This window comes from Parus major, chromosome 1 (assembly GCF_001522545.3).
Source record: "Parus major isolate Abel chromosome 1, Parus_major1.1, whole genome shotgun sequence".
Taxonomy (NCBI): Eukaryota; Metazoa; Chordata; class Aves; order Passeriformes; family Paridae; genus Parus; species Parus major.
In genome coordinates this window covers 40,418,129-40,443,820 of record NC_031768.1, presented here as the reverse complement: position 1 = coordinate 40,443,820, position 25,692 = coordinate 40,418,129, and the positions used below count along the sequence as shown (strand labels likewise).

Sequence of the window (25,692 nt, the reverse complement as noted above, 5' to 3'; positions counted from 1 at the left end):
TAACTGAAAAGGCAGAAACCAACAGCCACTTGTTATCAACTTACCAGTAAGAAAGCCACCAGTCCTGGAGTACATAGGCCACCTTGAGCAAAAGAGGCAAATACAAGAATCATCTTACAAAATTAAAAAAAAAATTAGAAAATTAAATTTCCTTGCCATTCTTTCAAGCTCTCTGGGAAAACATCACATATTCAGAAAAGTATGCCATCCAGTCTTTCAAGACCAGCAGCAATTTGCCAAGCACATTAGAAGGTGCTCTACAAAGAAAGAAGTTACCTTAAATTACCTTACATGTTAGCAAACTAAAGGAAAGCAATACACTTTAGCAAACAAAGTATAGTAGCTCTTCCTAATGTATGTTAATTGAACATTAAAGAACTCATTTTCTCAGTTCCTAAATTTGCTACAAGAGATATTCCAAAATTCTTTTTGATTAACAAACTTTCTGATGTTACCAGTCCAGAAATTTGTGTTTACATGAGATAATTACCAGAAACTGGGTTGAAGGAGGATGAGAAAGGAGAGGGAGGGAAAAATTCCTTCTGCCACCTTCCTTCTGTGACAAGAGGTGACTTACAAACATGTAACAGGGTTATTATCTCAAAATACACTTCTGTTCATGTGAATTTGAAGTTGTGGGCAGTCTACTACAGAGATTTGATCTTGCTTAGCTACCTTTCCAAGAAACTCAATGCAAGGACAAGCAAGATGTTAAAATATATGGATTATTTTTTTACAGCAAAGAAAAATAATTTCCACAAAACTAACCTGAATTCTCAGCAAGAAACAGAGAAAAAGGCAATAAGGTATTTTCACTCAGCTTCCTCAGCTCACCATTGCTTTCAGTAAGTTTGTAAATAACTTTCCTTGTTTAAAAAATCTTTTATATACCTGCTACAGTCTGCATCACACAAGGTATTTGCCTATACTCCTCCTCACTTTCTCACTCTGCTAAACAGTGATCCTCCATCTAAACTTTCCTGATAATCTGCACTTATCAAGAGGTGAGCTGTTCTTCGAACGCTTCTGTCAGACTCTGTCCTTCCACACCCAGTAAATCTCTTTACCCTCCTCAACTGGAAACATTCTGACTGTTCAGGCTTGTTAAACTTTAATAATGCTTTTATACACCTTATGATTTTCTTCTCTGTCTAAACCAAGTACTCTGTATTATCATTTTTGTGCCATGTTGTCATCAAAGTAATTATTTTAGTGAGGTATTAAACTTGCTGAAATAAGAATAAGTGCAAGACCTCTCAATGCTGTACCAACAATTCCATGCTGACACTTGGGTACACTACAAAATTATTAAAGAACACCCAAACATTTTAGATGAAACATTACAGCAACAAGTATGCACTATATTTAAAAAAAAAAAAAGAAGAAAAAAAGAAGAAAAAAAAGAAAGAAAAAAAGAAAGAAGAAAAAAAAAGGCATGGGAGGGGGGAATCCTCACAAACCCAAAATACTTTCAGTATTATTTGCAGCTTCCAAAGACTTACCTGTGCCAAAATATTAAGTACTAAGAGTATAAAAATCACAAAGTAGTTTGCTCCTGCAGTGAAATATTTTCTGTAAACTTTAAAGCCTATTTTTCCCTCATGGCGACTCTCTTCTGGCACTGTAGCCAGTGCATTTTCACCCTGAAAGAAAAAATCCACAGAATAAACCCCATCAACCTCGTAGTTCCAGATTCAGATTACGCCACTTGAAAGTCATGGTTCAGACTTAGCAAACAATTAAACAAGAAGATAAAGTGATTATGCACATAAAAATTTTATATTTAAATACAGAACTAAAGCTATGACCAAAAAAATTAGTCTCAGTGCATTAATACTGAGAAATCTACTCTGCAAAGCAACACTTCAAGGATTTTATTTGGCATTGCATCATCAAATATAACACAACTTCATATACAGCCAGGAATATTTACTCTGACCACTATCCAGGTTCTTCTTTTCCTATATACCACCTTTACTTGTAGCAGCTCCAGAAATTAAGGCCTTTATTTGGGGAAGATTCTGTTTTCAGAATACAAATGTGGGCAACCTTTCCCTTCCAGGAAAGCATTTAAGGTAAATACTCTTCTATGAGTATGTACCAAAATGAACCAACATACACCCAAGACTTAAAAATTATGCATAAAGTTCTAATCATCTCCTTGTAAATACCAACAAAGCATCTGTTAATAGGGAAGATAAGTAAAATGACAAATGAGAAGCCATACTAAGCAAACAATGGATGGGGAACACTGAAAAACAGAGAAGGAAAAAATTATACAGGCATAAAGAAGGTGAAAGAACTATACAAATTAATAAACTCAGGATTTTTTCTTTTAAATTTTTACAGTGTACTCAATATAAAAACTAGTGTCAGTTCAGTGGACATGTAACAGTTGATTATGTTGCCACAAGACATGCCTGTACAAGAGCAGTGGAATCAAGACACCTGACAGACGTGAAAAGAGAAATCCAACCTACTCATCCATAAAAGGTGAGAAACCTATCTCGGCTTTTTGTTTCTCCAGCCACCCCACCTTCCCACTTCTCCCCATCCAACAGTCTTAATGCTGCTAAGAAGTTTGGTACACATCCACAAATTTAAGAGAATTTCAGACTGGAGTTGCCATTGGGACAGTAATAATTTAAGTTTACTGCACTTTGGAGCAGTAAACATAGGGTTTTTTTTGTTTTTTTTTCTTTCTTTTTATAATCTCATTGCTTTTCAACATAGAGAAGGGATAGAAATAATAGATACCCACAGCAAAGGTGTCAGTCATCAGGGACATACAGGGATTGCTTGCTCCATTGATGTAGTGCTCGCACAAGCCTAGCAGGGTTACAGGGAGCCTGCACTGTTCAATGTGAACGCAAACACACCAGCAGAAGGCAACCTCTGGTACAGAAACTTTAGGGTTGCTTTTGCACTGGGCAGGCCAAGAGATAAGGAGGCACCTGGAAGTCACACTGGCACCATATAAAGCCTTCTGTTTTCACCAACAAAAGGGCTAGAGAGAGCAAGGCAGTGGTGTCCCAGGATTACCCCCGCAGGGCCAGCTCAAGATCATGTGGGTATGTTTATGGGTATGTTGATGCCAGCCATGCAAACACAGACTTTGCATAAAGCCACAGCTTCTACATGCACTTCTCAGAGCTCAGGATTTCAGGGGAAGTGTTCATTTCAGTTCAACACTCCACAAACACAGTGAACCCCCCAATACAGTGGGACTTTAAAGTACTGCTGTCAGAGGACAGACTGAAAGAAGCATAATGTGGTGGCTCTGGACACAGCCAAGGAATGCTCCCAGCACCCAGCAGAGCTGATGTTGAACTGCACAGACTGACACTGCAGGGTTTGAACAGCACCACGCTGAGCTGTGAGCTGCCAGCCAAGCCCAGCTGGGCAGCTCCTCCAGAGGCGAGCTGATCTCACCTGATAACGCAATTCAGTAATCCCCGAAATCCCAAAGCTGCAGGGAAAGCCCACATCGAAACTTAAGTTCAAAACCAGCCAGACAAGAATCAAGACACTTCTATCCTTTGAGCACTCACAGGTGGTTGTTCCACAGCTCCATCTTTCTGTGAGTGGACAGACGAATCCTGGGACAAGACAGAGGACTCCGAGAAGGTTCGGTTCCGGGCAGCCTTCAGGTTGGGCGTTCCTGGAACTGATGGCTGTTCTACCACCTCCTCATCTTTTTTCAAAAGGGAAGCAAAGTCGATGCCAGATCTCAGGAACTCTGCATAGGTACCTTTCCCCACCATTTTACCCTACAATCAATATAAACTTTTAGTACTTTCATTATATACTTTCCATAAAGGACAATTTTTCTGACCTGTCCTTACTAGCTCTGGGGTGCTGCAGTTGCTGGGCACACATCCCACTGCAGTAACTGAGCTGAAGCCTCTGTGAGGCTCACTTAGAGGAGCAGAAACAAGCTCTTTAGGCTCTGACCAGTCACCTTGGAGCAGCTAACAGGGTCAACAAACAAACAGGATGAGAACAGCCCAAGTTACAGCCAGGGGAAAACCACCTCCCTGGAGAAGTTGTGGGAGACAGCCAAGCCATTCAGCTTTAGGACAACCTGTTAAACCACATACACAACCATCAGTCTTTTTATATTGCTCCATCCCAGGGGTAAACATCATCTTCATTTTCTGATCCTTAGAAGGAGCAACACAGACCATGTCCACATTCCTGTCAGCTCTACCACAAACTCATTTCTCAAGAGCTACTGTAACTTCTAAAGCAATCTGAATGGAAAGAAAAAGAGGGACAGTGTCCTTTTTTGCACCATCACAGTGCATCAAAAGTAATTTCAAATATTTCACTACCCAGCCTTAAAAAAAAAAAAAACACCAAGAAAAAAGGCCCCAGTTGTGGGCCTTGCACTTCCCCTCTGCCTCTGGTACAACGAAGATGGGAAGGAACCAGCTGCACTGAAGGCATGCTCATTCTCCAAGGATCTGAGACTATTCCTCAGCCTCAATTTAAAAACAGATTTGTTGCAAAATTAACACAGTTCTTAATTCACACAGAAGTGTAAGAAACAAGAACAAAAGCAAAACATTTACACAGTCTTACAGTATATTAAATTTGAAGCAAGGGAAGGCTAAAACTTTATTTCAAAGCCAAAGTGTTTGAAGAAATAAGTATTATTAATTCAAGATTATTTATATGCATGATAGAAAAAGATTTTTCAGGAAAGGTATTCCAAGAAAAATCAACTTACTAATAACTTAAAAACCATATGTAGTCATAAGTAGACAGAAAATACATTTACAAACTAAAAACTGAAATCTGATTTTTATTTTTTTCCTTTCTTAGATTAAAAAGGATAATTACAAAGTATAAGTATAGACATTGGAATCACTTACATCCTTTAAAATTAGAATCTGATTTGCAGCACGGAGATATTGCAACTGGTGAGTGACCAAAACAGAAATCTTCTGATGTAAGGCCTGACAAATACATCTGCAAAGAGATGGAAAGATTAATTAAAATTCAATGTCCTAAAAGGTTTTAATTATTTCTGTAAAAGCTATTCAATTACTCAGTTTTTAAAATCAGAAGATGACCATGTTTACTAGATTTACAAAAAAGACATAAAACCTTAACAAATATGTTCCTTATTTAACTTTTTAAGTTTTCAAGGTAGGGAAAAGAAATAGAATTATTTCTGGTCTGAGAAAAAAGAGGAGGCAATAAGACATTTCACTAAAATTGTCCTAAACGTTCTTGTAACAAATGTACATGTCATAAGCTGAACTGCAAAGAGAGTATTTTTAAAAAATTATACTAAAGGGAAGAGAAAGAAGGGCAAGATACTGTGGAAAATTATGGAGAAATGGAGAAATACAGACAGTAAAAATAACTTTTTGAGAGAAGCTTTCAGACCAGCTGTAACACTGAGCCACAGAGACTTCTGGAGAATTAAATAGTACTACTGATTAAAGAAAAAAAAACGCAAAACATTCCAAAATAGTCCATAAGTGTTTATTTTTCCAACTGGCTCACTGAGACTTAAGGTATCATCATCCATCTGTTTTTAGAAGTACTGCTCTGTATAACTGAAGAAGAATTAGGGGAAAAGCCCAGTTCTAGGTGAATCATGCCCCTTCTCAGTGATGGTACAGAGAACCCAGGGAAAGCCTTCTCAGCAGGGGATGTAGCTGGTCCAAGAGCTCAGACATCTGCTGGAGCCTGCCCAGCACTGCCATGACCTTTTTACCTGCCTTTTAAAGCCCCACAGAGCTCACCTTCCCTGAGATTGTCCAGCACTCTCAGGAGGCACACTTTGTTAGACTGTGAGCACACTTAATGCATGACAACAGGACAAACTGCTGCACAAACTCCAGCCACCACTGTCACATTTATTAAATACACAATCACACAGTCACACAAGATCCAGACAGAAAACACCCAAAGGTTCTTCAGCTTTCTTGAGTACAAGAAAAAGCGAGATGAAGAGGCTGTGAAAGCTGCATCCTCTTCCCCAAATAAGAATCAATTTAAACGTAAAAATGTTCCTGGCAGAAGTTAAATGGGTTCTTCTTCATGTTTAAGCTAAACGGAAATTTCAACATCCTTGAAAATGTATTCCAGGGACAAGCTACCCTCGCCATTACAAAATCTTTCTCTGAAGTTCAAGTTTACGTCCTTTGGTGCAATTTCAATCCATTAAAAGCCCAAAGGCCCCTAGACCAGTTAATTCCTGTGTACAAAGTCCCTTCATACTTGAAGTCCTTCTCCTCCAGACATGAAAGAAAAACAAATAAAGTAATAAAGAAGTCTCCCAAACAGACTTTTAAGTTGCAGATAGGCTTCTTTCTTTTATGCCTCCCTGCCGTGGACACCTGAAGGTTCCTGACCACCTACACTGGAGTATGAAGCTGGTCTATACATTTTCTGAAGGGCACAAAATCAAAACATTATTTCAGCTGAGACCTTACCTGTACAAATCATAACAGGAGTATTATTTTACTATATGTATGTACTAACTGTATGTACTATATTATGTACAAAACAAAACAGGAATATGATTTGCCACATACAGTACTGGTCATAAATCCCAGGGTGCCATTTCCTTAAAAAGAACATGACATTGCTGAGTGATACTTGGTTTGTGACCTACCTACACTCTACACCTCCTTTTCCATGTAACTACCACACTATCAATCCCTGCTATTGTACATCCATGGACTCAACACTTTGCACTTTACCCTGCTGCATGCACCTACTAATGCACATCCCATAACCAAAACTTGACAAACACCTGTCTGTTTCCAGAAGTGCCTTTAGAGTTGCCTGGTTTTCTATCACCTGAGTATGTACCATCAATGACCTTCCTACATCATCAGAAATACCAGAATCAGGACAGACCTCTCAGAAATTACACCCTTCCAATTCAACACAAATAAGCAAAGAGTATTTTAAGCTAACAAACTTAAGTAACAGGAAACTTTAATCCATTTGAAAAACCCACTGCACTTTGACTGTAGCAAACTGCTACATGATTAAAAAATAATTAGCTTGTGCTTTGATAGTGCAGAGCATGAAGCAGGAGACACTGAGAAGGGGGCCTACAACAACACAGTGCTCCCCTGCACAAAGGCAGAGTCTTTGCACCTTGTGCATACAAATCCTCTTTTGTTCTTCCTTCCCTATCAGGTCTGCTTTTCTTTGAGATGAGTTTTTCCTTCAATCTTTTTTAAGTTTTTATCTCCAAGAACCAGCTTTCTTTCACCTCTGCAAAATGTCTCTTCTTTAATGATTCTACTTTCTTCCTTACCACTCTTTCTCCTTCTCCTTTTTGGAAGTTCACATGCAAGTTTAACTTTACTCTAGTTAATACTTACATTCATTTCAATGAAAATAACCACTGAAATGAAATTAAAACACATGCAGAAGTGCTCACAGGCATAAAGTCTTTGTTATATTCATTTACTGCCTATATTTGTTTTCCTCTCCCTTCCGTTTAAGTAGTTTGAGAACAATCCCCCAGTTAGTTTTGCACATTTCAAAGTTTACAAAATTTTTTAAGAAGTGTGCTATGCTTGCCAGAGACAAAAAAACCACACACCCTACACATTCTACTCTGCTGTCTCTAGTTCTACTCCGCTGCTTCTGTTTCTATATCTACCTTGGTAATCATTTATCTCCATCTCATGACAAGTCCCAGTCACATAAATATGAGTGGTCCACAAAATTAATTGACCTAAGCACTAATTGTTCTAGGCACCAGGTAGCACTGGATGGCTGGAGAAAGTATATAAGCAAACATAGAGACATGCCTCCTCTGGCACACATTTACAGCTTCCAGAGTCCTTATATAAGGAACTTTTTTGAGCCAGAGATCTTGGTGTTCAAGTAGGTCTTTGTGAACTTTTTCTATGTGAATTCTGTCAGACACTAGGAATAATGTGCATACCACTCCCAAGAACCATCACAACTTTAGGTCTGATTTTAAAAGATTCCTAACCTGTCCTGCAACTCTGACTACTCTCACAAGCAGAGAAAGAGAAAGAAATCAGGCTGATCATCAGAGCTACACAGCTCCTGTCACTGGAAAAGATACATGGGAAGGAACAATACCTAGAGAAAGGCATGCCCAAATAGATTGATGAAATATAAATCTCACTCTTAAAAACATGATTTTTGAGTCAATACCACTGGTGGAACACAATTTAATTTCTACCTAAAGGTGATCTGAAACCATGTAATTTATAGCAATACATAGATAAACAGGGAGAGTAGGAAATTCCTTGGGATCCAAGTGCAATTGCATGATTTTCTTAGAAATCTCAGTCTGCTCCAAACTTCACCATACAAAGAAATGTGCTACTGGATCTGTGATGGCCATTCCCCATTTTGAAACTAGAGGCCGCAAAATACTGTATTTCTTAAAAGTTAATTAAAATTAAAAGCCACTTTAAAAAAAAAAAAAAAAGGCATCTTTTCATATCCACATACAAATATGTAAAAAAACCCATATAACTATACTAGTAACCCCCCACTGGGGAAAGGCTGAAGCATGCTTACTATTAACTATCAAAAGTATCACAGGAAAAAAGGCAACAAATAACACAAAAATAGGAAAACTTCAGTTTATACTTTCCTAGGTACCAAGGAATCTGAACAAGAAAGAGGAACTAATTGAAAATCTGGCTTTATCTACTCCATCATCCACAGTACAACTTGTCTGTATCACAAAGAAATTATTAAGAGCCACAGTCCCTTATTAATAATATCATGGTCTGTTTTCCCACTGGAGCTGTGCTACTTGCATTCTTGCTCATTTGAAAATTTTTTTATATATTTTAAACTGCTTACTGCAGTAGCTGAATAGAACACAAAAAAGCAGCAAATGTAATGAACCAGCCATCCACATGCCATAGCTTTGGGGAATTACTAGGAACATAACCTATCTTTGATGTAAATAGATGGACTAGACACTTGTAAAAAAAATGAACTTTAACATAAAATTACAAGAAAAGAAAGAGCGAGTGAACTGAACAATATCCACTTCAGATTCTCATTAAAAAATCCCCAGTTTCTTCCATCTCATCCATTGTTTTAAGCCTCGTGGTTTGGGCTCCTGGGGGAGCAGCCTGCATGAAGTGGTGTTTTGGACATTCCTCAGCACCATGTTCTAAGAAATCATTCTTGCCCAAGTGCTCTCTGTCTTCTCAACATTTTTAGTACTATTCAGGAAGGACTAAAGTACATGCTTTGCCTTGTTTTTCAAAGCAGCTTCCTGAACATAACACTCTTCCCACTACCCCCAATACCTTTACAGATTCCATGAAGGCCTCAGAAGACAACTTTGTTTGTAAAAAACCCTCTCTTAACATCTTGTGCAGGGAGGCATTGCTCGGTTTTCCTTCCCATTAGTACTCCACCCAGTCCATTTTCTTAAAAAATGCTTTCATTCTACTTGTTTGTGTTTTGCTCACTCTGATCTGAAGTTGCAGAGAAAAAAATGAAAGTACAGAAACAACCCCAGTTACTTGTCTGAGTTTCAAATTCTCTGCGATAACCTCCTCATACCTCCTCATCGTCACACACTTATCAGCAAAACACATGCTGTGCTCACAGTGCAATGGCTTCTATCTCCTTTATGATTTTGCACATGCAAAAAATCCACACTTCCAGGCTTGCAGTAGAATGTAGATGCTGCCAATGTCACAGCTCACATGAAAAGCAGAGTAAGCTGAAGAGGCAGCCTGACCTCCTTCACAAGGCACCACGCTATTTTCCTGTCTCCCTCTTCATTAAGAGGCCTTAAGACTTCAGGTAAAGACAGGTTAGCAGCTCAGGTGGGTGAACTTTCAGAACTGAGGCACTGATACAGTCAGATGCTGGAGTTGCAGGGAGATCTTGTGCAGAAACAGAAAAGCAGCAGCTGAAGCCTAGAAAGCTTAAGCAGGCATTAAAGGAATTTGATAGTGTATGTGAACTAGAGAGGTGATGAACTCCATCTCTCAGCTGTGGCAGCTAAAAAATGAACATAAAGCCTATGCATCATAAAACTCTTACTCCATACTAGCTGACAGAAACAAACAATAGCCTTTTAAAAACATCAATAAAATAAAGCAAAATGTTAATGGGGTTTCAGAGGATCCAGATTTGAAACTGCAAACATCATCAGGATGTACAATTTACAAATTCAGATACTAAAAGCTTCCCTGTATGGGGAAAAAAGAATCTGCATGCCACTGCTACTCAGTGCAGTTTCTAAGACCACTTCTGCAAGATTTCTGCAAGTTTTTATGATCATCTAGGAGTGGACAGGAAAGAACAATAGTAAAACCAAATTAATTCATGTATTTGGAGCACGGAATTCAAAGGATGCAAATATGCTAAACAAAATGCATTTAAGGCCTCAACCAAAAACCACTGAATTCCAACAGAAGCTTTTCCTTCTAGTAAATTCAATGTTAAGCCTTTTAACATAGAGAGTTGCAAGCTGTGAAGATGTAAGGACAAAACACTGGCTGGGACTAACCAAATTATTGTGATAGTCACCTCTGTGCCTTAGACTAGTTTCAGGGGGATGGGGAAGAAGAAACTCACTGAAAAGGGAGCCTGACTTTTAATGGGCACTCTCCTGTTTCTTTGGAAATGGGGGAAGGTCCAGTATCCCCCTCTTACATAGCAAACTTGTACATTCTCTTTCCCTCTATTTCTGCTCTCTGCAGTCTACTCTGCAGGCCACATGCCCTGCTTCACCCAGCCAAGAGAAATTTCAAGAACCAAAATGAAAAGTTATTCAAGAATCTAAGACAGTTCTGTCCTCTCCTTTAGCCAGTTGAATTAAGTGCTTATTACTAGCAAGTAAAGATGAAGCATACTAAGAAGTGACTTGAAATCTCACCCCGTTTTATTCTTCACTCAGTACTAATATTCATAAACCCCATTATTTATAAACCCCAGCATTCATGTTTGAAACTCGACATTCCTAAAGAAAATGGCATATACTCCCTTAAGAATATTTCTATTTATAATATCATCAAAACAGATTTTTACAGGGCTTTTAAAAACAAAACAAAAAAAAAAACCCCCAAAAAAAAACCCCCAAAAAAAAAATCAACAAAACACTGAGGGGAAGAAAAAACCCCTGTATCTTCCAATTACATTAAGTAGGGGAAAAAACAATCACAAAATGAATGTACTAAGTTTCATGAAGAAATCCATCTCCCCAGAAATGCTTTCTCAAGTCTTTCGATAAGGAATTACAATACTACAGTTGCACTTTACATTAAAATAAAGCAGTAACATACTTTTCAAACAAATGTCTTCCAACTTCAGCATCTACTGCACTCAGTGGATCATCCAAAAGATAGATGTCTGCATCTTGATACACGGCTCTAAAAGGTTTAAAGAAATGTCAGTATCACAAAGTCTTACATTAGTTTACTTTAGTCATTGGAGTCTGACAATTTGTAAATTTTAGAAACAGCAAGAAACACTAGCCTGGCCAGATTTACACGGGCCTTCTGTCCCCCACTCAGAGTGGCTCCACGATCTCCTATTACTGTTAGATCACCATTTGCCAGTAATTCCAAGTCCTGTGAATGTGAAAAAACAGATAATTTATTTTTTTTTTAAAGTAATTTTAACTTCAAAGACTGGCAAAGCTGTTTCACTTCTTATTTGAAGAGTATTAATGTAACACATCAAAATATAAGGTTTCATACTAAATGTAATATCTGTTGTTACTTTTTGACTCTATACTTTCAGCAAAAGGTAATTCAGAAAGCAGAAAATATAGATGAGATCCTAAGTTCACTTTCTCTACAGCTGTGCCAGAGGGAAGTACATTACTATCCTTAGTCTTGCAAGGAATATTTATTGTTAATTCAGAAAATTCAATAAAATACTAAAAAGTCTGACAGTAAATTTGTTTGTTTTTATTAGAACAAAATTAGCTGTCACAAAAAATAAAAACTGAAGTAACTATTATAAGTAAATTATCTTGCCAATGTCCTTAAAAACTGCATTGTTTTTATTCTTACTTCAATGTATTCAGGAAAAATAACTACAACATTCATCACACTGATTTTGTTAATTTGAGACCTCAGGACTCAAATTGTGGATAACAACAAAATTATAGTGTTCCATGTCATATTACTGTCTTTTCTACTCAGGAAATACAGAAGTCTCTACATTAAGCTACAAAATATATTCTTAAAGCTTATTCACAGCTTTTATAAGACACCTAAGTTTGCAAGAAAACTATGAAAGCAAATCTACCATCAATATGAAGTGGGGATTTTTTTTTAATGCTGTTTTCTGTCTTTTAAAGTCATTAAAACCTTAAGTTTAGACAACAACATGACTGAATATCAGCAGGAGATACTAAAACTCTATCTGCCAAGTGTAAAAATCTTGCAAAAAATGTTCATTACAGTAACCATCTGCTTTTCACCTGTGTCACTGCTGACAGAAATATCATAACATGCTGCACGAAACCTTTTTAGCTGCCAAGCAAAATGTCTGTTTCTTGACAAATCTGGCTTAATCCTCTTCTCTATCTCATGTCACAAACTCCTTTGCACACAAACCTTTCAAATATATTTCTTCATATAACTACTTGGGTTCAGCAAGTTCTCCAGTACATAGCCCTAAGGTTCTTTTGATAGCTGTTGGCAATGCGTAACACACAGCAAACATGACATTTATTTCAAAGGAAAGCATATAGGATATTTACAAAATGAAAGTCACAGAGAGTGCTATCTTGATCATTTGTGTTCTGCCTCTTATTGCATTTGCACACACCCCTACCACAACACACATGAAAAGGGCTAAAATGTAATTATGAAACAAACTAATAGGGAACAGCTTTTCCCAAATGTGTTAGTGCTCCACACATGCTGTATCTCCCCCTAGTGAAAGTTTTGGGAATCAGAAGAGGATGCCTTACACAAGGATGGCAAAAATAACTCCAAATTTCTGCTAAGTAACAGGAGTTATTTCACAAGCTACTTACATCATTCCGTCATACATTGCATCATGCACCACAGGTCTGAAAGAACACTAAAATAAAAATAAACTTCATGGAAAGAAAATACACTAAGAGAAAGCCATACCTTTTTAAGAGCACAGACTTTTAAAACATTCTCATATTTTTCTTTCTCATACTCCTTGTCAAACAGTATATTACTTCTTACAGTGCCAGAAAACACCCAAGGCTGCTGTGAAACGTAGGCAATTCTTCCAGTAACATTTATCAAACCTTTGTCTTTAGGCAGTTCACCAAGCACGGCACTCAAGAGCGAAGACTGGAAAAGATTTTAAAGAAAATAAAGTAAAAATTAAAGTTTGGATGCATTAAAGACATCACAGAGATTGAGCAGTGTTTACTGGCACTATAGTCTATTTCACCTTGTGTCTCAAACTACTGCTAACAGAAGAAAAGCACTAGTAACCTTTTCATGCAGTCTTGAAGCAACACAAAAAATACTGTTTAGTTCCACATCACCTCCTCCCAACCCTGAAGAACATTGGCCTACCGTGAATGCCAGTATCCTGATGTGGAATGTGTGATTACATACGTAAAGGAACTGTGTATTTTCAGGTTTCTAGTTTTCACATTTAATAGACTCAAAAGCCTCATGAAATGGTGTAAATATTAAGACTTACTTTTCCAGCTCCTACAGGACCAATCACAGCCAGTAATTCCCCTCGTCTGACAGTAAATGAAATTTGTTGAAGTGCTGGGGTTTCTAAACTCTGGGGATTGAGAAAAAGTCAGGATTTCTCAGTAATGAAACATAAACCATCAAAATAAATACTTAGAAAGAGAAAACAATGTGCATACATCACTATAAACTACCAGTCCATATGCCCACCGGATTTTCAGGCATATGGTTTTTCCCTCTTCAGTAATTCACAAACACTTTTGAAAGACCCTCATCCTTCACCACAAACATGCAACACAGCTAAAATAGCACTCAAGGAAGAAGGAGGCCAAAGGCAGCAGAAGCAGGGCTTCCTCAGAGCCCACACATCTGAGTGACAGCCTTGGAAACACGAGCTGGGCGCTGGCCACCACACTGGCATTCCCAGCCCAGCACAAGACTCAGCGACTCCAAGCACACAGACAAATGGAGGGGGCTGAGGCTCTCAGAGCCTCAGGAAAGCCAGGGCTGTGTTTGCTCTAGTCAAGGCTCTATCTAAAGTAAAATCAGAAACATGCCGTTTGTTTTCACACAACTTCATCTTGCACACTGGATATTCATTCATACTGCCCTTGGACTGTCTGTTTAACATTCCTTTCCAGTATGCCTATCCTTCACGTTATGGATGAGATTATTTCACAACATATTTTGCACCTCTTCTATCAAGGTTGCAAAAATGCCTACTAGTGGAAAGAAAGGATGCTCATGTCTTTAACAGCTATGCTAAACAGCAATTTCTAAGGACCTGGTGCAGCTCCCTCTCATTAAAGCAAAACACCTTTGTAACAGAATCTGCCTTTACATGCAACTTCACCCACACTAAGCATGACTGACACTAACATGCAAGCAGTAAAACATAAGCATTAAAAAAACCCCAAACAAGTACTTCAATTAAAGAGCCAACCAAAAGCACAGCCTTAAGCTCCAGAAACAGAAGAGTAAGGTTAAGAATACCTCAATATCTCCAGCCACTTTTTGAAGTTCAAGTAGCTGAAAAGGCCATCGGCTTAACTCCATGCAAAAGAACAAGAAAAATGTTCTGGGACTACATAAGGAGGAAGCCTGCAATTCATTTCAGATTATTTGGGAAGAAACAAACCCACATCTGTGATGGCTGGGATAGCACACACGTGCTCACTCGTGCCGGGAGAAATCTCCGGCAGGCAGCCCCGCTGCCAGAGCTCTCGGACTCACGGCAGGGCTCCCTTGAGATGCTCAGGCTGCCAGAAGCTGAACTCAGGCTCCTTGGGCAGCTCTGCTAAACCACTTTTGCTGCCACTGGAAAATTCCACCAGGTGGCACCAACGGGACTTTTTTCCTTTTCTCTGCACAACCCCACCACCCACCCCAAGCAGCATCGGGGTCACCGAAGTTGATTCCTCTGTCCAGAGCACACAGCTCAGGTGCTCACCTAATGCTAAGGTCAGGAGAACACTACGAATTTATGGCAGCCAAAGATTTTCTATTTTTTTTTTAACACGGAGTTTGTAGGAAGAGAAAATATCTCTTATTAAATCAATGTCTAGATGGAAAAAAAAATAAGCTCTCAGACACACAGGCTCCTCTTCAGACCTCTTGAGGCAGTGCTTCTGTATTCACAGAAGTGCAAAGACATTTCCGCCCACATCAAAAATTTAAAAAAACCATAATGTAAGAGCCAAAAAAACATTACAGAAAGATTTTTAAAAAGTTCCTACATTATTACTGCCACACTAAAGCAATACTGAAAGCTACCATAGAGCCTACACAAAACTAATAATTCAAGCAAACAGCACAGTAACACGTACCTAAGTGGCAACGACATTTTTGCAAAATAGTATTCCTTATAATTAAAGACAATTTGTCCTGAATTCATCACATCTATTTTTAGCACTAAACTGAGGCACTTAAATTAGTGCACGGACTAATACTGCAGTTAAGTTCACCTCACAGCTCATTATCACAAATGTCCCAGCTCCCCTGTGCCCTGTCAACTTGCTGCGTCTCCAGCTTTCCTCCTTCTGCCTAACCTTGCATGTGTTGTTCATGGGACTCAGCTACCAGAAAGCTCATCTCATTACAAGTGATTCATTTTCTACTGCTTCATCCCTCCAAACTGCTTCACCACAAGGTCATACAAACCAGCACTAACAACCAGAATAAGTGAGGCAACAGACAGAGTTGCAAGGGCAAGAGGACACAAGAATGATCCCTTCAGGGGCAGCAACTCCTTAAGTGAGCTTGGGCAGACCTCACACGCCCTACAGACAAGAAAACAAAATAGTCCTGCTCGCCTAAGGGATACAGAAATCATATATTGCATAGAAGTACTATGCTACTTAGGTTTCTCGTGTAAGGACTAAAATTGCAGGGGATAAATTTGGCTTCTGTTCAAATGCTGACTGTAAATCTGAAGTTGCTCAGTTGAGCAGACAGACTGTTCTGTGAATTCAAGGAACAACAGTAAAAAGCTGTACTGAAGAATCCCTAGTTCCATGCTGGCATCAGACTAGCCTGTGGTACTCAAGGTAATACTTGCCTAAGTAAAACAGAAGTGTGACCAGGAATTAATTGGTTTTGTTTATCTTCTGAGAAACTGTAATACACCATGTTAGGCTGTTTTCCTAAAAGAGCAGCTAATAATCCCTTTTCTACTTCAAGTGATTTTGGATTCATGGGTTGCTACTTGGTTCTTTTTTTTTTAGTATCACTTTTGGGAAACAATCTCTAAAAAATAATAATAAAAAAATTATTATCCTGCTGTAGAGTATCTGTACAGACATCCAAAGTGTCTTGAGAAACCTAGTCAGGGTAGCAAGCTAAGCCTGCTACTTGACAAAAGATAACATATTTATATTACTCCTTTCATAACTCATCTCTATCAGAACTTATCCCTTTTTTCAGTGAGTAAATCTATAAAATTATCTTGCATCATTTTTAGAGCATATGCTAGAAACTTTCTGAGCAGATCTTAACAGTTCTGAGAGAACTGTTCTCCCATGCACACTGCAATTAAATATCAAAATGAAAGTTACATTAACAGTTTTGTGGATGGCTTGTTGGTTTGGGTTTTGGGGCTTTTTTAACTGAAAGAAACCAGTAATTCCAGTTATGCCACCCTGCTTTATGCAATATAAACAACTCATTAAAAAAAAAAAAAAAAAGAGAAAGTGTTTTGTGGGCACTTTATGCAAACATTTCCTATAAATTGTTAATGGCAGTACTGAAGTCAGCTTGAGAAGAAAACGAAGACTAAGCAATACACTACATTTTGCATTTGAATGTATTCACAATCAAGTCTTTCATATCAATTAATTGTTAAAAACTTGATTGATGCCTCAGAAATATTGATGTCACACAGAAGTCTGAGAAAGTAAAGCAGAATAAAATAGCTATTTTCTTTTGCAGCTGAGTAGCTGCAAGTAGACCCTCAAATGTTTTCACACCTGATCTTCCTTGGGACACAGCACAGGTAAGGGGAACAAGGTTTAGAAAGGGAAATACTTGATGTCTTACTTGCATTACATTTATATGCCAAAGTCATTTTTAGAGCTTCCAGCACCTGTAATGGAGACTGAAATCTCTCTTGTGTGAGGATAGTGGCAAGTTGCAATAGTGCAATTCATCACAAATTGCTGGCTTACCATAGCAATTAAAGTTTTAAAAGAGAAACAGTCAACCTTTGCCTTTCTTCCATAAAAGAGACATATAATAAGTTTATCACATGTTTATTGTCCCTTTTTCTAGCCATTTTGGCGAGTTTGGCGCATTTTAAGCAGAAAAAATGTGCAGCTGAACAGTCCCAAAATACAGAGCTAAAAATATGTGCTGACTTGTCTCTAAAGCTTTCTAATCTGTTGTAAGAAGTATAATATTGTACTGGTTCTAGACTAATAGACTGATCAAGCATTCAGTTCACAAAAAAAACCCCACATGATCAGGCCCACCTTGCTGTGTGGTGTGTCCTTAATTCCAAATTTAGTACCTCAGCCACAATACAGTCCTGCTTAATAAAAAGAGATATTTTCCCAGAGAAACACAAGGTTTTTCATTTAGTATAGTATTAAGAAATAGCTGCTTTTAAGATGCACTTGATAGTGTTTTCAGTACTATTCTACAGAGTTAGCTTAACATACTGAAAAGGTTCTCAAGCTCAAAGGATGGAGTACAACATATCAGCACACTATACATACACACACTGCATTTTAAGATTTCAAATGCCAGTAGCACCAATATACTTAACATGTAAGTAAATTTACCTTATCCCAATAGCAAGTCAAATCTTGAACATGAAGAATGATATTTTCATTATTGCCATGCAGTTGTGGCTTGAAGTGTGAGACTTCATCAAGCATCAGAAAGTTCTGCAATAAAAGAGAAGCAGAGGATCTTGCTTAAAGTGAGACTGAGAATGGGAAAGGAACCCAAACACGGTTTTTGAAAGCAGCATACATAACATTAATCATGGGACTGGGAAAAACAACTACAAACTGATGAAAGAATTACATTTCCAAAGCAATGCACAACTACAACAGTGTTCCTCTAACTAGCTAACGCTCGCTCACAAAAAACATCCAGAAGTGCAGATTTAATAGGAAAGGACTCTAACAATCACCTGCTCAATAAAGAATTCCAGAAAGAAATGGATCTTGAGAACCTGTCCTGTCCTTTCCTTGAATCACTGACAACTTTTGAAATTGTTTAACACCCTCTTTCCATGCAGAAGAGGTGAAACTCTCACTGCCACACCTTCTCATTCCACTGCTTTGATAGCAAAGACTTATGCTGTTTCATTGGAAGAGTAACAAGGTCACAGTAAACAGCTGTCCTCTGTCTCTATTAAGTATTCTTCAAGTGACCAATAGAAGACAGAACACCATCTGAATGTTTCCTTATTTCAAAGCCCAGGATATTAACAAAAAAAGAAACCTGCTTACATCTGCATAACTGGCTCACTGCACTTTCACTACTGCACTTCTACATTACATCCCAGTCAGCAAATTATTCCTTCAATTTGCATAAGCGTGCACTTTGTACCATAGCCACACTTCTACCACACCTTGCCTGATGCTAGATTATAAATATCCCAAGCACATCCAGAAAGGAAAGGAGCTATTTCCACAGAAAACTTTCAAGGATAACAGCTAACACAGTTTTATGACAAAACACAAGGAATTTTTTTATCCTTTGACTCACAGAGTCTAAGGACCTTAAACAGGCAGCAGCAGACAATATTTTGGGAAGAGAAGGAATGTCTTGATCATAAAAGCCAAGACTAGTTAACAAGTACTTAGCTAAGAGTTTGCAGATGTGAGATAGCTGCTGAACACTCACAGAAAGCAATAACTAAGAGGAAGCAGGAAGAGGATGTCAGGAGCTGTATGAGGGCAGGGAGATTACTCCTAAGGCTTTCACAGGCACAGAGGTACTGCTCAGACTCCAGCTGGTGCGCATTGTTACAGAGGGCAGTGAGAAGCCAAGAATTTTAACACAGCTGTCCACAGCGTCCAACACACTCTTGCTCTGTTAGCACCAGCCACTACCAATGCTCATTCTTACTGAATTTGAGTCTTCACTCCAGCACTGAAAGCAGCCACAAGACAGAAGCTGGGGCTCGCATCTGTCCTCCATGGATGACAGGGTACTGCAGTGTGAATTACGAATCCTATAGCTCCCATCTGCCTGCTTTGTTCTTCAAATCCCAGCCCCAGCATGCCTGCCTATCTGTACACACGTTTCTCTTACTTCAGAAACATTTGCAACACCTCTTTGCCATGCACACTTTTCTCCTACATCTCAGCCTACCCTACAGCGCATGTCACGCTTTTTGTACTCGCACCACGTCCTGTTTCCAAAACAGGTTATTTCCTTACAAATCCCAAACTGCAAAACCATAGTAAGGCTGCATTTGCCAGTGACGTTAAAACAAAGGCAGAGTAAGACAAGGCATCCACACCCCCTCCTAGTCAGTAAGGCTACCTTGATTCTTCGGATGCTGATCACCGACTCGGACACTCTCTCCACAGCTGAAGGGAAGAACAGGGTCACTGTGAGTCTCACTGCTCCGTAGAGGGACACTGCCACAAACACCTTGCTTGCAGAGATCAATTCGCCAAGTAGTACATATGCCATGAAAGTCATGAACACTGTTATTTTGCTTGCCACAAAGAACGAGGCTAAGTTCAGTCCTCGGAGGTAGGAGCTTTTCATAACCATGGCAATCTCCTTCCTAAAAATGCAAAACATAAACAAATCGCATCAATCTCTCTCGTTACTATAACCTACCCTCAACAATACGATGAAGGAAACCCCCTCTCAGGATTTTACTTCCATATCCTTTCTCCTCCCCTTGCACCACCCCAACTCCTATGCAAACAACTGTGAATAAGACATGTTATATGGTAAATAACAAAAACAAACAAACAAAAAAACCAACACAAAACAAAACAAAAAAACCAACCACAATTTAAGAGGCTTGGAAATTCAAGAGGAGAAATGCATTATATTTAATATCTTAATAGCTATAGAAAACAACTATTTCTCAGAGTCAGAAAACTAACGCACTATTTTTTTCTTCTCTAGTCAATCTAGTTTTTTAATTCAGGTTCTAATCTGCTTCAAATATTTTTGGGCTGCATGCAAAGAGGAGAAAAAAACCTGTATAAAGGCCAAGCACCCACCAACTCCTTATCTTTCCAATATCAAAATCCAGTAGAGTTCAGTCACAAAACTTATGACAAGACCAACACATACTCTGCAGTCGAAAAAAAACAGGGCAATTTCCAGAAGATCAAGAGTCTGCCCATGGCCAAAGTATCTGTCATTATTCAGCTGCTGCTCCTCAAGCTATATCACAGGATTTAGAGTACTTCTTTTCATCTCAGTCTAAATCCTTCCCACTTTGGACCCTGCTCCTGGCTTCTTTTGCTCTAGGAATTCTGGTTCATAAATTAAGAAAATACTGATCTGTGAGGCCAATTGTTCTGCCAGTCATTGCCCAAACTGAATAGTGATTGAAGTACTGCACAGACACTTAAGTCTCCCTCCAGCAACTGAAAAGCTGCTGATGCGTTTGTTCTCAATTTCCATTTCAGTTAAACTGCAGTTTCCACTTCTAAATGACTCAACAAGCCCAATCCTCAAAATGTTACTGCACTATCATCTACTATGATGTGGATGCTATCAGCCGTATCTCCTTACTAATATAATCATTCTTCTTTATCAAGAGAACCACAACTTACTCCTTCCCCATACAGTTTACTTTTTGTCTGCTTAACTCTATCAAATATAAAATCCCAAAACAATTCCTGATTTCTCTTTCAACATATTCTGGCAATTCTTAGGGAAAATCTTAATAATTTTGATCACTTTCCACTTGGAACTATACATTAAGGTTAGAAACTCAGGTTGTGATTATACAATTCGAAGTAAATTAAGCAATCACTAAATGAAGAAAAGGATGCAGGATGCACTACTGGAAAACTAGTTAAGCAACTTTCCCACTACACTTGCCAAATTGGCTGAAGTGACAGACTTTTAAAGAGTTTCAAAGACTTATTTTTTCAGCTTAAGGGTTCACAATCTCTGATCTCCTCCAGAGTACAGAGAAGGAACATTTGTATGTAAACTATTTGAATTTGGTCTAATTCAATTACTTCTACAAGCCTGGATGAAACTCTTTTCCCACCCTTTAATAATCCTTAATAATCCGCTCATTATCTGTGTCTCATCGGCAAGTTTTTTGTGCTGCTCTCCATAAATACCAGATAAATTACAGCCTACCTGCAGGCTGCATATAATATATTACATTGTCTTGAGGCACAAACTTACATTAAAGGAAACTAATATGGACAGACACAAGAAAAAAGCAATGGAGTTCAGATGGCATCTTAGCCATTGTCAAGAGGCAATGTGGAAATAGTGGACAATAAAGCATCTGGCTAAATTTAGGAGTTTTAAGTAGTTTTCCACAACACAGTTCAGGAAAGAAAAGAGGGTTCAAGATGTATTCTGGAAGATCTTACTTCTTCCCAACATTAAAAAGGAAGCCTCTAATCCTAATGAGGTGTTGAAGATGGAAATCTAAAATTTAGTGATGTGAATACACCCACTGAGGAAGCTCTCAATGAACAAATATCCTCTCTGACTCCATGCAAGACACTAAAGCTTCCCATCAGTCATGAACATTCAAAGAGCACATTATCCTATAATCCAACAGATAATAGAATCCAACAATTATCTGCGTGTGAAGAAACATCTCAGTGAACATTTGCAATTTTTCAAGCCTGCACATGGATGAAAAGGAAGAAAACTCCTTTTAAGAAAAGGATTTTCAAAATAAAACATTAAAAACAAAAGAGTCAGATAATCTGCAGCAGGATAACAATTTTCTATTTGTATGTTGGAGAGGGACATGACATGAAAATCAGTTTATAAGAAATACGCACCCTACAGTTACCCTTTAGCACTGAATGCTGTTAGTGTCAAGTAAAAGGGAAAATACTGACTGAAAATCAAACATATTAATATGTTTTAATCTGATGTCAAAGAAACACTGAAATGAATGTCTTAGGATTCCAAACTCAGCTGGCCTTGCCAGTTGAATAACAAGTGAATTTCTGATCTACTGTCTCTCTCCCTTCTACCTTTCCCAGGTGGCTTGAGTAATAAAATGTATAAAAGGAGGATGAAACTCCTGCATTACAACTGCTACAGCTTATTAGTTGCTTGTTTTGAACACAAATGTTAAAGGAAGCATAAAAAAGCCTGAGTTATTCACGTTTTTGAGGATTTTTTGAATTTTTTATTCCCTTAGAATGTATCTTCATTCCTCCACTCCTGCCATATAACATTTAAAAAAACCAACCCAAAAAGTGCAAGGAAACTGCATTTTAAAGCACAAAATAAAGCACTTGTTCACATGTAAAAAATGGAAAATTACACTGGTCATACATCAAGATGTCTCTTTCCAAGATTACCTTCTTAAACCATTCACAAGTTCCGCAAATGATTTTTCCCAAGCGTACATCTTTATTATCTTCATACCGCTTATCACTTCATTCATGGTCCTAATCCTGACATCTGTTAAGGCAGCTGTCTTGCTTCTGAAAATAGGACAAAGGAAAAATTCTCAGATTCCCTAAAAAAGACCATTTATGATCGCATAACATATTTACAAAGTTTTTGCTTTTATTTGCAAAGATGATTCACAAAACTGTAACTGCATTAAAGGGTTTTCCTGAAGATCTTAAAGCTGACACACAGCAGGCAGACTTGATATGTTTGCATTCTTAGTTCTCAGGGAACTGAGAATTGATTCAGTGTTCAGAACTATGTGTAAGTTTGTGCAAACACACAGTATTAAACAACATATCTGCTGTTTATTGCATTTAGAACTAAACAAAAATCAGAAAATCACTTTAAAAATATTTCAAAATGCGAAAACAACCACCCTTGTCATAAAGTTCTTTTGATGTTGTCAAAGAAATTGGCCTCATTTGTGACTTTTTAGGATTAACTACAGTTGAAAGAGAGATTACATAGCACATGAGCTATAATTCATTAGATAATCTAGAATTGGTTTCTTAAAAAAAATATTATTTAAGCATTAATTATAATTAACACTAATTTAAGTATATCTATTTTAGACCCACACTATGTTTGCACTGATGGAAAAAATAGAAAATATGTATTATTAAATAATAAAGTCACAGTTTTAATTAGGGAAAAAACATTGAAAGTTAGAAGCCCTAAAATGAATGCATAAATCATGCTAATAGATCCCATTGTGATTCTGAATTCATTCACATAGACAAACAGTTTGCACATGGAGAGCTATGACCTTACTTTTGTTAAAACATTCTTTTACCTGCTAAATTACTTATTTCTGCATATACTAATGAAAGTTAAGTTTCAGAGATCATTAAAAAAATTCAAATCTTTTTAGAAGGGGCAACTGGGCTTTCTCAGCTTAACCTGTCCCCTGTAAGATTTCTCTCACGCACTGGAAGAAATCACCGTAATTATACAATGCAAGTTGAAAGAATTTCAAGCACCTACTAGTGATTTTAAAAAAACTTCTCAGCACCAGCGTTCCATAAATGCTAGGATGGCTGAAGCAGGGTATTAAAAAATATTTATACAAGGGAACTGACAAAAGGCATTTAGAAACTTGGCCCTAGTAAAATCATGGATTCTTAATAAAAATGAGGAAAATAACGTAGCCTAAACCAACCACACCAATGTGGAATGAGATTACCTTTGTTACTTCATCTTTTCCTTTTTCAAACAGAAACAGTAACAGAAAAACAATTTCTTAAAGAACATAATAGCTCATTTCTTCCCTGTACACACACCACCACTAGAAAAGGCAAAATTAGTATGTGTTGCTCATATCTCTGCAGCAGCAAACAATTCTCGCCTACAATCCTGGAAGTTACCTAACTTAGAGGCTTGGTCTCCACATAATAGAAAGTTGACAATGACAGAAAATAACAAAGTTAACAGAGGTTTATTTTTTTAAAATGGTGTGAATCAAAAAAGGCTGCAGTTCTCACAAGCCAATTTCTCAGCTTTCCTGCTGAAATGTCATCATAGTAACCATCCTATTTCAAATTGCTTTAAAATGCTCAAGAGGTTGGGGGAGTGGTCTTTTTTATAATTTAAGTTACACTCCCCTTCTTTGTAATAAGCATATTTTGTACGTACATACCACAGACACAGTGATATCAAATCAAGTATACAGATATCCAGTGCACTGATGGTAAATTACCACAGAGAAAAACATGTCCCTGGTATTAAAAATACTAACTTCAGGGTACAAACAGATCAGTCCAATACATGCTCACATAGCATGTCAAGAGTGCAGTAAGAAAGGACCTGAAAATTTTTTGTCTGAGAAGACTCCTCTATGATACTAAAAACCATTCTAAATTAAGCATGCTACAAAATTCCTTTTTGCTTTCACAAGGCATATTTGGTGCGTTTTAATTATGTCTGACACAGCAGTTAGACACAGTTTTTATCTTTAAGAAAAAGGACTTGAAATAATAATACTCCAGTTGCATGACTAAGCAATGAAAGCATCCAGCTCTTGTGAATAAAATACATATAAGTGGTCTTGAGTCCAATAACTGAACTGTTTCCCAAATAAAATATTAGGTCATGTATTCTCCAAAACTTCTTGTACTTGTGCAAGTAAAAACAATCCTGCAGAGTACAGTGGATGCCATTCCACAGGATACTGAATCCACATCTGCAGACTCCCAGAGCACTGAGGCCAATGGCTGCATCATGAACTGGTGTGAATGCGTGTTTATGCGACTGAGTCACAAGAATAATGCTGAATAATAGCACAAATTAACTGCCACACTGAGCATGCTTGGATTTTAGCAAAAGCTTTAATCCTTAAATTACTTCTTCATAGGCTGCTCTCTTTAAATCCATGAAGATTCCCAGCAACTGCCATGTGAACACACTCATCATTACAGAGCTAAAATCTATTCCAGTTTTACCATTAACTCCTTCTGTTCACTGCACGTTTCTGTTCACAAAGAAAAAGATCTGTGCACATGGACACAAGCTTTTCTAGTTAACAAATTCTTTCCCTTGCACTGTATCCAAACAAATGGCTCAACACTGTTACATTGACACTGATTAATTTTTAAAATATGTACCTTCAAGAAAGATATTTTTGTCACCCTACTGTCTGACCCTGGACAAGTCCACTTATCTCTGCCTCAGTTTCCCATCTGTAAAACTGGGATATTAAAGCCTGCCACCACAGATAAAGCACCAGCTGAGCACTAGGTGTTTTAATTATTGACTCAAACCTCAAAAACTTAGAACTAATGAAAAACAACAATCAGGTAACTAGATACTTATGTATGCATATTTCACATGCAGTGAAAATACACATCTAAGAACCTATGATAAGTGTTCTACAAACAGGCTTTATCATAAAAAGAAAAGCCCTTAGAATTTGACAGAAAACTCTGAATGGATCATTTGAGAAACAGCCTTTGAACATTAT

The 25,692-nt window shown here is 37.9% G+C and overlaps 1 protein-coding gene across 8 annotated transcripts in view; it reads right to left on the bottom strand.

Annotated features, from left to right (window-relative positions):
- ABCC4 (ATP binding cassette subfamily C member 4) overlaps positions 1-25,692 on the bottom strand; it is a 142,003-nt gene that overhangs the window by 94,424 nt on the left and 21,887 nt on the right. For all 8 annotated transcript variants that reach the window (XR_001520195.3, XM_019006083.2, XM_033514098.1 and 5 more), the window contains exons 7-17: positions 22,640-22,765; positions 19,641-19,890; positions 17,921-18,025; positions 13,645-13,734; positions 13,092-13,283; positions 11,476-11,570; positions 11,283-11,369; positions 4,878-4,974; positions 3,552-3,770; positions 1,503-1,643; positions 45-82 (exon numbers count right to left, since the gene is read on the bottom strand). Coding sequence is in view for 7 of the 8 variants with exons in the window: in XM_019006083.2 (XP_018861628.1) it covers positions 45-82; positions 1,503-1,643; positions 3,552-3,770; positions 4,878-4,974; positions 11,283-11,369; positions 11,476-11,570; positions 13,092-13,283; positions 13,645-13,734; positions 17,921-18,025; positions 19,641-19,890; positions 22,640-22,765 (1,440 nt within the window). In the remaining variant the exon portion in view is untranslated. The remainder of the gene's footprint in view (positions 1-44; positions 83-1,502; positions 1,644-3,551; positions 3,771-4,877; positions 4,975-11,282; positions 11,370-11,475; positions 11,571-13,091; positions 13,284-13,644; positions 13,735-17,920; positions 18,026-19,640; positions 19,891-22,639; positions 22,766-25,692) is intronic.